The sequence below is a fragment of the Saccopteryx leptura genome, chromosome 3, assembly GCF_036850995.1.
Source record: "Saccopteryx leptura isolate mSacLep1 chromosome 3, mSacLep1_pri_phased_curated, whole genome shotgun sequence".
Lineage (NCBI taxonomy): Eukaryota > Metazoa > Chordata > Mammalia > Chiroptera > Emballonuridae > Saccopteryx > Saccopteryx leptura.
The window spans coordinates 45,310,842-45,323,710 of record NC_089505.1 but is presented as its reverse complement, the minus strand read 5'-3'; the positions used below and the strand labels follow the sequence as shown (position 1 = coordinate 45,323,710).

The following is a 12,869-nucleotide window of genomic DNA, read 5'->3' as shown; positions in this document are numbered from 1 at the left end:
ACAGAGAGGAAGGAGGGGGAAGGAGTGGAGAAGCAGATGGGCACTTCTCCTGTGTGCCCTGGCCGGGGATCGAACCTGGGACTCCTGTACGCCAGGCCGACGCTCTACCGCTGAGCCAACCGGCCAGGGCCGGATCCAGCATTCTTACTTTGTTGTCTTCAAACATTAGAACCATTCAAATAATCCATCTCCACCTTGCTTTTTTCTCACGTTTACCTAATAACCTCTGATGGATTCTAGCTTCCAACGTTATTTATAGGTTAAAGAGAATATTCACCATTTTATGATTCTCACTGTTAATTAGTACGTTGGCATTGATGCTGTTTTATATATACCTGTGATTAATCATGGAGTAGTATTCCCAAGGTCACACTGAAAAAAATCAAGTTTCTGGGGTCTGGGGTCACAGATAAAAGAACCAGAAGGTGAGATCTGGCCATGGTGAACAACAGTATTTAAGAATCCCTCCTAGATCGTAGGAAATACAGCTACATAATGAACATCAGCAAGCAAAGTTTTTGAAAAGTTGACAGGGAATTAAGGATGAGGAAGTAATGTGGATAATATAAATTATTGGGGCTGCTGTATTCAAAATTTAATCTTTCTTCTCTCCTACTGTGTATATCCTAGGACTCAATCACATCTGTGTTTCTATTTTCTCTCAGATCTACTATGGCTTTTTCCTGACCTGGGGATCTTATTAAAATGCAGATTCTGGTTCAGAGGTTCTGGCAGGGCTGGGGACATCTGTCTGCGTTTCTAGAAAGCTCCCAGGTGTAGCAGATGCTGCTCGTTTGTGGGCCCTCTTGAGCACAATAGGGAAGGTGCATCATATCCAATTTGGGAGTAATGCCACAAACTCTTAATTGGCCTCCCTGCCGCTCTTACCAACCCGTTCCCCACCCTACAGCCACTGTGGTCTTTCTAAAATACATATCTGAACAAGTTCCTAACACTTTCCCTACTTCCCACGCCCGTGGATCCTGCTCCTGCCTCCCACTCTGCCTTCAGGCCCCCACTCTTGTCTCCAGTTCACTTTCCTGCCCTGATATATGAGGCTCCATTCCTACAAGCACCCTGTGATTTCTGAGCTTTCTCACAAGTTCTCATCTGACATTGTTTTTCTTCTAATTCCCATCTTCACCCCTCCCACACCCTCTCAGGCTTTTGAAATCCATTTCTCTACCCCTTCTTCCTCTGTGATTCTATAACTGTACTAATCATTGAACTTATATATTGTACTTATCAACCTATATTACTCAAATTTCTTTTTATTTTCATTTTTTTAATTGACTTTCTATCATTAGATCATGAATGGGAGAGACGAGTACCTGTATTCATTTTCAATGTATCTCCGTCATTTTGTTTCACATATAGAAAATGTTTTTAATATATTTATGAGTTGACTGGAAAAGGGAAAATATTCAAGAAGTAGACACCTTTAAAGGCCTCAAATGTATATCTCTTTAGGTCTTCTTCATAGAGCTGCATTATGAAATGTTAAAGATAAAATTGATTAGGCTATCAAACTGAACTACAATCTAAAGCTTTGTAACAACTGTGGAAAAATACTAGGCTTACAGTTTGTTCAAATTCTTTCTTACCTAAGGCTAAGCCATACAGAATAGTTATTTTATATATAAAACAAGGCAGACCTGACCAGTTGTCTTCTATTTATTACAGAAGAGCTAGTAAATATGAGCATAAAGTGCAGTAAGATATGCAAAATAAGGAAAGCCTGGATGGTAAGTGATGGGAGGGGGGGGTTAAAATGTGAAATAGCCTGTGATGGAGTCCCTTCCAGACACGTGTTCCACATGATGAGCAGTTCTTGAATCTTACCATGTGAGACGTTCTAGGTAGATCCTGACAATTCTAATTCTTCTTAATGAAAAATATTATTTTATGTAAAGTTTTGAGATCCCTTAATGCATTATAACAGAAAAAAATCAAAATGAAAATCTTCTTAATAATAAAATAAGTACACATGCTCCACATAAACATGTATGTAGTCAAAGTACAGTATATTAATTCAATCTGGCTTATTAATTTTATTATATACAAAATATAATTGATAACCTGCTATATTTTCATATTTTTCTTTTACTGTGCTTTAAACTAGAGATTTTCTTTTATTTTTCAAAGAAGAAATAGCATAATAAAAGCTCTAGGATCAGCTGGCCTTTGTTTTCTCATTGTTACCAGATCTCAAATCTCTCCCCTGTCCTGGATAAGGATTCTAGGGTAGAATAGATTACTTCATTCCTATCAAGGTATTACCTAGATGGGAAAGGTCAACCCTGGGATCCCACCTGCCTTACCCTGTGAATTCCTCACTAGCAATCAATGCTCCCATTGTCTTTCTTCATGCATAGCTCACAGAGCCACACCTGTCAGACCAGCAACAGCTGCCCAAACTCACCTTCTTAGAAAGAATAAAGAGAATAGGGAGACAGGGAGAGCTGGAGATAGGAAGTGATTCAACAGATCAAAGATATCTTTTTAAGTTTGCATGTGAGAATATTCAATATTTTCATGGGTGTGAATCTACTTTCAAGACAAGTGTGATAAACCTACTCTTCAAAGAAACTGAGGCCCAGAGAGAATGAATCAATCCCTATCAGTGGCTGATCCAGGAATCAGACTTTGGATGAGTTTCGTTTCCAATGCCCAAGTTCTTTTCTCTAAACTCAGCTGCTATTGAGAAAGCAAAACCCCAAAGAAAATCTCATTTGAGATTTTATAGCGTTTTTATTTAGTTTAAAAGTAAAGATGGAAAAAAAGGAATATATGTATGAAAGGAATCTCTTCGGGTATCCAAAGAGCACGTGACCGCCAGTACATGACCCGGGAAGGACTTGTTTCTCCTCGTCTCCAATACTTCCTCAATACTTCCTCCTCTCCGCACCTGCAGGTGTAACTTTGGCTGAGAGTAGCCAGGAAAACTGCAGGGCTCCAAGAAATGGTGGGGCTAGGTAGCACGCAGACAAAGCCCGAGAGGACGGCCACCGTACTGGAGACATCATAGAGTGTTTATTATATATACTTATTCTCTCCTTGTTCATTTCCACTGCTACTTCTCCTTTCAATAACCCTGTAATTCTCCACTTTTTCAACTTGCTGTCCTTCAAGACCTCCACACGCCCACCCAGAGAATCAGATTTGATCACTCCTCTGTCTGAACCTTTCGTAGTTGTTCATTGCTCTAAGGATCAAGTTAAACATCCTTCAGGTGGTTCCCCCCTCCCCGCCCCCCCGCCAGGTCCTCATCATTCCCGCTGGTTCCAGTTCTGTTGCTAGGGCTTCCATGTCTGGCCATGCACCCACCTGTTTACCCTGCTGCAGCCGCCCTGGCTGGCCCTTTCCTCTCTCAGCTCCTTGGCACACTGTGCCTGTTTTTCTGCCCCCTCACCTTCTGCTTTCCCAAGTTCCACTCACCCTGAGTTTCAGTTTAGATGTCACTTTTTAAGTGAGGCCTTTCCTGGCTGATTCCTCCTCTCCCTGCCACAGTCTTCTCAACCGCCATCTAATTCGATCTCTTGGAATGTGCTTAACTGGCATTCTTCCTGTCACCGATTGCAAATGGCACTGTGGCCGGCAGTCACACTGCCGGGTCTTAACTCGAATGAATGGGTAGATGGATGGACGGACAAATGAGAGGATGGATTAATTAATTTGACTTGGATTTTAAATGTCATCATCACCATCCGATCATCACAATGTTTCGAGCCCCTCGGGGGCATGCCCACGCCTTTCTGGCTTCCCCAGCGCGCGCTCAGGCACTCTGGGGAGGACCCGGACACGGCGCGTCCCGGGGCAGGTCTCACGGCTAGGTGTCCTCCGCGCTCCCAGGTTCACGTGCATAGGGGAGGAGGAGCGGAGGAAAATGGGAGTGTGAGAGCTGGGAGCTGCGGGTACGCCTCCAGCCCCGCGGACAGCAGCGGCCCGGGGAGTGCAACTTCCTCCTTCGGGGGCCGGCGCGCCGGGCTGAGCGGGGCGGGGCGGGAGACACCCGCGCCGGGCTGGGCCGGGGCCGCCCCAATGGGATTCGGAGCCGGGCGGCGGCTTCGCCCAGTCCCGGCGCCGCGCTCAGCCGCGGAGGAGGCGGCCCGGCCGGGGCAGCGGGGGCGCTGCGCCCGCCGAAGGGAAGCCGAGCCTGCCAAGCTGGCGCCCAGCGGGGCCATGGTGCTCGGCGCCCGCGGCGGCTGCGCGCTGGCGGGGGCTGCCCGGTGCGGCCTCCTGGCCCTGCTGCTCGCGCTCTCCGCCCCGCGCCGGCTGCAGGCGGAGGAGCCGGGTGAGTGGGGAGCGTCCGGGGGGCGGCGGGCGGGGCCTGGCGGGACCGCGCGCGGGGGGATTCGGAGTCGCTGGCTGCACCCCGCGGAGTCCTGCTCTCTCTGGCCGACGCAGCTCGAGTGAAAAATAAGTTACTGCATTGCGATTGCTGCCCCACCAAACTCCTCTTTGCCCCTCAAACCAGAGAATCAACTTGGTGCTTCCCCACTTTCCCCCCTCGCAGCCCCACTTCGTGGTTTCCAGACTTCCTGACTGCACCGGCCCGGGGAGAAGTGACATGGCCCAGGGATCGCGAGCGGGCGACCCTGGCCGCCTTAGGCGAGGGTCGTGAGCGAGGACGCTGCTCTCAGGCGTCCTTTGGACCGAGCTGCTCAGCGGTTGGGCGGCCGGGCCCTCCTGGTCGCCTCTCTCCCCTGCCCAGCTGGAGCAGTAGGGAGATGTTTGCCCGCGGCTGGCCCGACTGCGGTGCCGTCACCAGTGTGCTGCCTGTGCCCGAGTGGGATTCAGGTGGCTCGGCTCCTTCTGGGGGTAAGAGCGAGTCAGCTCCCACCCAGGCTGATCTTTCTCTGGACCTGGTTCTTGGCTTCCAGTTGGAGCTAATTAACTCACAACTGAGTTTACCTCTGCATTTCCACCAGATTGAAGCAGTAAACTGTACCAGTCTAGGCATATCCTTGATAATTCGCTCTTTATTGATAGCAAGGGGCAACTTTCTGTGGAGTTTGTTCAGTTTTTGATCCTCTCCTCCCCTACTTCTGCCCCTGTACAACGGTAGTTGTTTAATAGCAGTGAACCTATCCAGAATATTTTGACAGCTCCTCCATCCCATGTTTTCTGAGACAAGAATAAAAATTTAACCCAAAACTGGCATTTTCTCCCCTCCCCCCCCCCAAACCTAATATCCATTCCCAGTCTGAAACATGGATACTCAAGGTCTTGGTAGTGGTTACAAGTTTGCTTACATACCAATTCATTTTTTTAATGCTAAAGTTTACAGGAGATCGGTCTTGTCACTGTAGCAGAATTCTAGGCATATTGTAAAATTTTTAATATATGGGATTTTGATCATGGGTGTTTTAAACATTAAGAAATGTTTCTCAAGTTCCTATTTGAAGATCCACGTTTAATACTGCACATCTGTGAATCACTCCAATAATGTGCCCCTGTACTAATCTGGCCAAAACTGTCACCCAATCTTTCCAAATAAAGTTTCAGGTGTTATAGTCATTCCAGCTATTAACTGGGCACTTTGTAGACCAGTTCTCTGGTGACAAGTGTGTGATCGCCCAGATTCTCACCGAGCTTCAAATTTGGGACTACTGAGCCTGACTGGTGGAAGAAGACATTGTCATTGGAGCTTCCATGGAACATCCTATATATTTAGGATGGTAAAAGAACCAATAAAGGTGTGAGTGGTCAGTGACAAAGAAAGTAAAACTTAGATTTTGGACATTTACTGGAAAAAAAAAATCTAGGAACTCCAGTTCTGATACCTCTTGAGCGAAGTGGTATAGTCAGTGAGTTTTTGCATATTTCTCACGTGTGATTTTCCTTTTTAGCCCTCAGTCACTTATTTTTCAAGTTTCCATGAACTAAATGCATACCCACTTTGGGTCTTGAGATATGCTGCTGGCTATAAAGTTGGGTGCTGTCAGAAGGGACATTAATGTTCTCAGTGTTTAGAAGATCAGAGGGCAGGCTTAGCACAACAGTTTGTTTTTGATGAGAAGACATTTATTACATTTTACCTCTATTGTTTTTGGAGTCAGCTTAGCCTGGTGCTTCTTGTGTCCCCAGCCTGCCAGATCACCACTCTCTCCTGGAGGTTATAAAGCCCCAGCACCGTATTGTGAATCAGAATTTCCAAAGGGTGGGGCCTGGGAATATGTGCTTTTAATAAGTTCTCCCAGGTAATTCTGATTCAAATCAGCATTGAGATACTAGAAACACTTTATGATGTTAGAATTTTGATAAAGTGCTACCATCTGCATCATAGACAATTTAACATTAGAATATTAGAAGGTCTGTTCTTAAGTCATCATTCCTTTATATTTGGCTAAACATGGGAGAGCTGATACCTACTAATGTTGATCAGTGACTTCTTAAAAAGTAAGCACAAACTCCAGCACCTTCTGTATCATTGTGTGCACTCTCCCAGACTTACCTTCCGTCTCTAAGGTCTGAGATTCTATCAGCCTGTACACTGTAAATTCCTGAGAAGAACAGCTAAGATTGTCTATATCTTCCTAGCACCTGACAGAGGTGTTCAATAACTGTCTCTTGGGTTGAGCCGAATAATCTTTTAGTGTTTAGGAGATCATTTCAAATTACTTTCTAATTAATGGCAACTAAGTAATAAAATCTACTGAAGTTCTACATGAAGGTATGTCTGGTGCTTCCACTAATTAATTTTCTTTAGTAAGCCCAGGTCTCTTGGCATGCTTATTTCTATATGTAAGGATGCCTTTTTTTTTTTTTTTTTTTCATTTTTCTGAAGCTGGAAACAGGGAGAGACAGTCAGACAGACTCCCGCATGCACCCGACCGGGATCCACCCGGCACGCCCACCATGGGGCGACGCTCTGCCCACCAGGGGGCGATGCTCTGCCCATCGTGGGTGTCGCCATATTGCGACCAGAGCCACTCTAGCGCCTGAGGCAGAGGCCCCAGAGCCATCCCCAGCGCCCGGGCCATCTTTGCTCCAATGGAGCCTTGGCTGCAGGAGGGGAAGAGAGAGACAGAGAGGAAAGCGCGGCGGAGGGGTGGAGAAGCAAATGGGCGCTTCTCCTGTGTGCCCTGGCCGGGAATCGAACCCGGGTCCTCCGCACGCTAGGCCGACGCTCTACCGCTGAGCAAACCGGCCAGGGCAAGGATGCCTTTTAAGTGAAAGTACAGCAGAAAGAAAAGAACATGCCAGAAGAACAGTAAGTACCATATATTTTGTCTCCAGTAGATGTAATTTGTAACACTCGAACATTAAGGCACACTATGTATTTCAGGAAAGAAAGACTTTATGTTAAAGGTTTCATCAAACAAATCAAAGGATATTATTAAAGCAGGACTTGAACTCTGAATAGTGTCTCAAGCTGTACAGTGGCGCCTTGAGATACGAGTTTAATTCGTTCTGTAACCGAGCTCATAAGTCAGTCAACTCGTGTATCAAACAAATTCCTCCCATTTAAAATAACTGAAATAGATTTAATCTGTTCCAGCCCCGTGAAACATCCCCAAACCATCCTAAATTATGAAAAAAGACATTTTTTATTAAGAAACACACTTTACCAATGCATAATAAAATATATGAAATAAAAGGAAAAAGTATTATTTAGTACTGTATTCTTACTTTGGAGACAGATGAGTGTGGCTAACAGAGGTGAATGGTGGAGGAGGGAGGGAGGGAGGAAGGGATGCAGGCAACTGTAGACACGTAAACTAAAACTGCACTTTCTTAACACTAAATATAAACTAAAACTGCATTTCTTTACTTTAAACAAAACTAAAACTGCATTTTCTTTACTTAAAATGAAACCACAAAAACCTAATTGTAAAAAAATACACTTTCTTAACTTTAAACTTAACCTAAACTTAACATTACATATTTTTCATTTAATTATCACCTGTTTTTGCCTTTTTGGCTGCACTTTCAGCACTTTTACTTGCAGGACTTTTGAATACAAATCTATCCAAAGAGGTTTGCTTTTGCCTGCCTTTTAAAATGTTATGGAAATGTGACAAACAAGTGTCATTAAAAAGTGCTGAAGCACAACCAGTTGAAACTTTTTCTGGGTGTTTCTTTTCAACGAAACTTGAAAGCTTCTCCCACATTGCCAGCATGTCTTTAATTTTACTTGTAGAAATCACTTCCTCTGACTCTACCTCCTCCTCACTACTAATCTCTTGCAAAAGTTCCGTATGTTGCATCATCTGTAGCTCCTTCAACTACTCAGTTGAGAGTTCCTCCTCATGTTCCTCAATGAGCTCGTTTACATCACGCTCATCTACCTCCAGACCCATCAACTTTCCGAGGGACACAATCTCCTCCAACGCTTCTACCTCAGTCTCGGTCTCTGGTTCGAATCCTTCGAAGTCCCTGTCTGCAACAACATCAGGCCATAACTTTTTCCATGCCAAGTTCAAGGTTCTTCTTTTTTTTTTTTTTTTCAAGGTTCTTCTTGTAACCTCTTGCCATGCCAAGTCAATAATGCACCAACATATCACGATGTTGTAGCGATATTTCCAAAACTCTCAAAGGGTTAGATTTGTACTCTCAGTCACTTCAAAGCAAAGGCAGAACAAGGGCTTTGTATAAAGTTTTTTAAAGTTGGAAATAGGCCCTGGCCGTTTGGCTCAGTGGTAGAGCATCGGCCTGGCGTGCAGAAGTCCCGGGTTCGATTCCCGGCCAGGGCACACAGGAGAAGCGCCCATCTGCTTCTCCACCCCTCCCCTTCTCCTTCCTCTCTGTCTCTCTCTTCCCCTCCCTCAGCCAAGGCTCCATTGGAGCAAAGATGGCCCGGGCACTGGAGATGGCTCCTTGGCCTCTGCCCCAGGTGCTAGAGTGGCTCTGGTCGCAACAGAGCGACGCCCCGGAGGGGCAGAGCATCGCCCCCTGGTGGGCAGAGCGTCATCCCCTGGTGGGCATGCCGGGTGGATCCCGGTCGGGCGCATGCGGGAGTCTGTCTGACTGTCTCTCCCCGTTTCTAGCTTCAGAAAAATACAAAAAAATAAAAAAACAAAAAAATAAATAAAGTTGGAAATACCTGCTGATTTATAGGTTGCAAGACTGAAGTCATGTTGGGTGGGAGGTAGAGGATTTTCACGAATTTTAACTCATTAAGAATGTCATCTTCAAGACCAGGTGGGTGGGCTGGAGCATTTTCAAGGATTAGTAATGCTTTCATCGGGAGTTTATTTTCTTGAAGATATTTCTTCACTGCAGGACCAAAGATGAGATTTACCCATTCAATAAAAAACTGCCGAGTAACCCATGCCCTAGCATTGGCATGCCACATAACCTGCAGTTTTTCTTTAAGAATCTTTTGAGTCTGAAAGGCTCGGGGATTTTCGGAATGATACACTAGCAGTGGCTTTACTGTACAGTCACCACCAGCATTTGCATGCAAAGCAAGGGTCAGACGGTCCTTCATGGGTTTATGGCCTGGCAGCTTCTCCTCCTCTCAGTGATGAAAGTCCTCTGCGGCATTTTTTTCCAAAACAATCCTGTTTCATCACAGTTGAACACTTGTTGGGGGATGTAGCCTTCCTTTGCGATCAGCGCAGCAAAACGTGCGATGTACTCCTCAGCTGCCTTAACGTCAGCACTCGCAGCTTCACCATGCCTCACCACTGAGTGGATGCCAGATCTCTTCTTGAAATTTTCAAACCAGCCGTGACTTGCCTTAAACAAACGTATCTTCAGCTGCCTCTTTTGAGGTTGATGGTTCTTTTTTCTTCAAGTCGCCGTAAATAATACGTGCCTTTTCCCATATTACAGTCTCTGTCACTGTATCTCCTGCCAGCTCTTTCTCTTTCACCCACACCAACAGAAGCTTCTCCATTTCTTCATGGATATTTGTCCTTAATTGGGACAGAATTGTAGTTCCTTTTGCTGGATTTGCGCTTTTGGTGGCATCCTTTTGTTTAAGGATGGTACAAATAGTAGATGTATTGTGGTCGTACAGCCTTGCCAGTTCAATCACTCGTACACCACACTCATGTTTTCCTATTATTGCTTGCTTTACTTCTATTGACATCATTCTCTTTTCCTCTCACCACTGTACTTTACACTCACTTTCTTCGGCCCCATGATAGCACACAAAAATAGTTAGTAAAAAATGCAAAAATGATGTAACAACGAGTACAGCACACGAGATTCTACTTGATTCTGCAGGTAACATGTGAGAAAGAACGAGATACTGGTGTTGTGCTGTCGATACTGGACCCATGTGCCAATGCGCCAGCTAGCGGCAGCTTCCCGAATCACGACTCATATCTCGGAATTTCACTTGGATCTTGAACAAAAATATAGACTGAGTCACAGCTTGTATCTTAAAAAATTTTTTTTTGTATGTTGGTATCTCCAGGTACCTGCTTGTATCTCAAGGTACCACTGTATTTATCAACTTTTCATTGCATGAATTGGACCCTTAACCTTGTGCTGACAAGGACTTGAAATAAACATTACTCCTAGTCAAGTAATAATATAAACATTCATATATACATAAAATAAGAAACATATCTGACATTTACAAGAAATTATGTTTTAAGATTAATGAAGAAGTTAAATTAATTGTAGCATTTAGCAAAGATTTTAGTCATGTTACAGCAAAATTACTTTTTCAGGAAAGTATTTTCTTTTTTTCTTTTTCACAGAGACAGAAGGAGAGTCAGAGAGAGGGATAGATAGGGACAGACAGGAACAAAGAGAGATGAGAAGCATCAATCATTAGTTTTTCGTTGCGACACCTTAGTTGTTCATCGATTGCTTTCTCATGTATGCCTTGACCGGGGGACTATAGCAGACCGAGTGACTCATTGCTCGAGCCAGCGACCTTGGGTCCAAGCTGGTGAGCTTTGCTCAAACCAGATGAGCCCACGCTCAAGCTGGCGACCTCAGGGTCTCAAACCTGGGTCCTCCACATCCCAGTCCAACGCTCTATCCACTGTGCCACCACCTGGTCAGGCAGGAAAGTATTTTCTAGAGAGTTTTGAACCTACTACTCTGTGTGTCTTGAAGCATAAAGTCAATTCTATGCATATTAGAGCAGCAAATTGTTTTGCATTTTTAAGGAACTAATACACATAACCCATCTGGAATTGCACTTAGCGCATAGTAAGAGGTCAATAAACGCCAACTCTCTTACTATTTACTACTGTTTATTACCATTATTACTGTTCATCTGACAGACATGGGGCACTTTTGTTCTGCTTCCCCCACGCCTCTCAAACTTCATCCTTCAGCATACCTGCCCACATTCCCAGTCATGCCGCTGTCTTGCTATTTCTCAAAGGTGTCAGGCACCCTTCTACCTCAGAGCCTTAGCATGTCCCACTCTCCCTGCCTGGAACGGTCTTGCCCCAAATACATAGACAACTCCCTCTCCTTCATCTTTATTCAACTGTTGCCTTTTTGGGGCAGGGGTCCTTTACCATATGTATCCCACTCATCACCCCCAGAACTCCATACAGTATTCCTTTTCCTGCGTTCACCTGTCTCTAGAGCATTTACCATTTTCCATCAGAGTATATAATTTATACATTTAGTTAATTTCTTTGTATTTCCCTTACAAGAATACAAGGCCCGCGAAAAGCTTTGCAGTGTGAACCGTGGTCAGCATGCGCCGGTGCTCCGTGGGTATGGGTGTTCAGTAGAAGACAGGTGGGTGCTCAGCGTGGATGGGGTGAGACGGCAGGGAAGACACAGCTGCTGCCCTGTTGTTAAAGACTCAGAGCTGACTCTAGTTGAAAATCAAAACCCGTAATAAAATTATATGTCTAGTCCAACTGCTGTTTGTAAATAAAACGTCTGAGAGTACAGATTTAAAATAGAGGAATCCATTCTGCTCTATTCGAAGTCTGGCACGGAGGGTGAAAGGAAAAGTATAGGCAGACTCCCAGATTGCTCTTTTAAATTATTATTACTTGACTAGGAGTAATTTTGCCTTTTTGCAACTGAAGAGTCATGTTGATGTCATCTTCCAGATGTTCCTTCTCTACCTCGTGTGTATAAAAAAATAGTTGTTTGCCTTGGGGGTGAGGGGGTGGGAGAGACTTAACTCATGCAGATGAAATGGCACTTTCTAACCTGATGTGAAAATGAATTTTAACTGTGGAACCAGCTGCCAGCCTTGCCTTTCAGAAGGAGTTGAAGAGAAGAGGTTTTATTTAGGGGCAGGAGTGGAGTGGGAGAGAGGCTAAAGGATCCATGAGATTAGAGACAAAATGGAGCCTTTTTTTAGTCACCACCAGGGCCTGGTACAGCGCCTGGTAGATAATAGGCTCCAGAGAACTGTTTCCTGAGTTAGCACATGAGCCGGGCGTGGTGGCGCGCGCCTGTAGTCCCAGCTACTCGGGAGGCTGAGGCGGGAGGATGGCTTGAGCCCAGGAGTTCCGGGCTGTAGTGCGCTATGCCGATCGGGTGTCCGCACTAAGTTCGGCATCAATATGGTGACCTCCCGGGAGCGGAGGACCACCAGGTTGCCTAAGGAGGGGTGAACCGGCGCAGGTCGGAAACGGAGCAGGTCCTGAGGCAGCACATGAACACTGTGCTGAGGTTTCAGAGAATGAGGTGAAGGGTGATGTTCACTAAATTGTTTAAAGAGAAATTACACGTGCATGACTATTGTGATGTCTTAGGAAACACTGTGGAGGTATTCAAGAAAATAACTAAATTCAGCTCTAATGAGGGTTGGGAATCTCTGCGCCTCCTTTGCAGGAAACACCAGGATAGCTGCCCTGAGTTAGAGATGCTGGCAGAGGAGCAGTGGTGTACTGATTTGGACCAGGAGGGTAGTGGTCCCCTAAGATCTGCAGATGCTTATGCACGGAGTTCATCGGGGGCCTATTTTACCGTGAAGATCA

The 12,869-nt window shown here is 45.3% G+C and overlaps 1 protein-coding gene across 2 annotated transcripts in view; it reads left to right on the top strand.

Annotated features, from left to right (window-relative positions):
- Nucleotides 1-3,972: 3,972 nt before the first annotated feature.
- Nucleotides 3,973-12,869, top strand: part of DCBLD1 (discoidin, CUB and LCCL domain containing 1) — a 72,330-nt gene continuing 63,433 nt past the window's right edge. The window contains exon 1 of one of the 2 annotated variants that reach the window (XM_066373385.1): nucleotides 3,973-4,294. In XM_066373385.1, coding sequence (XP_066229482.1) covers nucleotides 4,042-4,294 — 253 coding nt within the window. In that variant the 5' untranslated portion in view covers nucleotides 3,973-4,041. The remainder of the gene's footprint in view (nucleotides 4,295-12,869) is intronic. The other variant, XM_066373384.1, reaches the window with a different exon arrangement.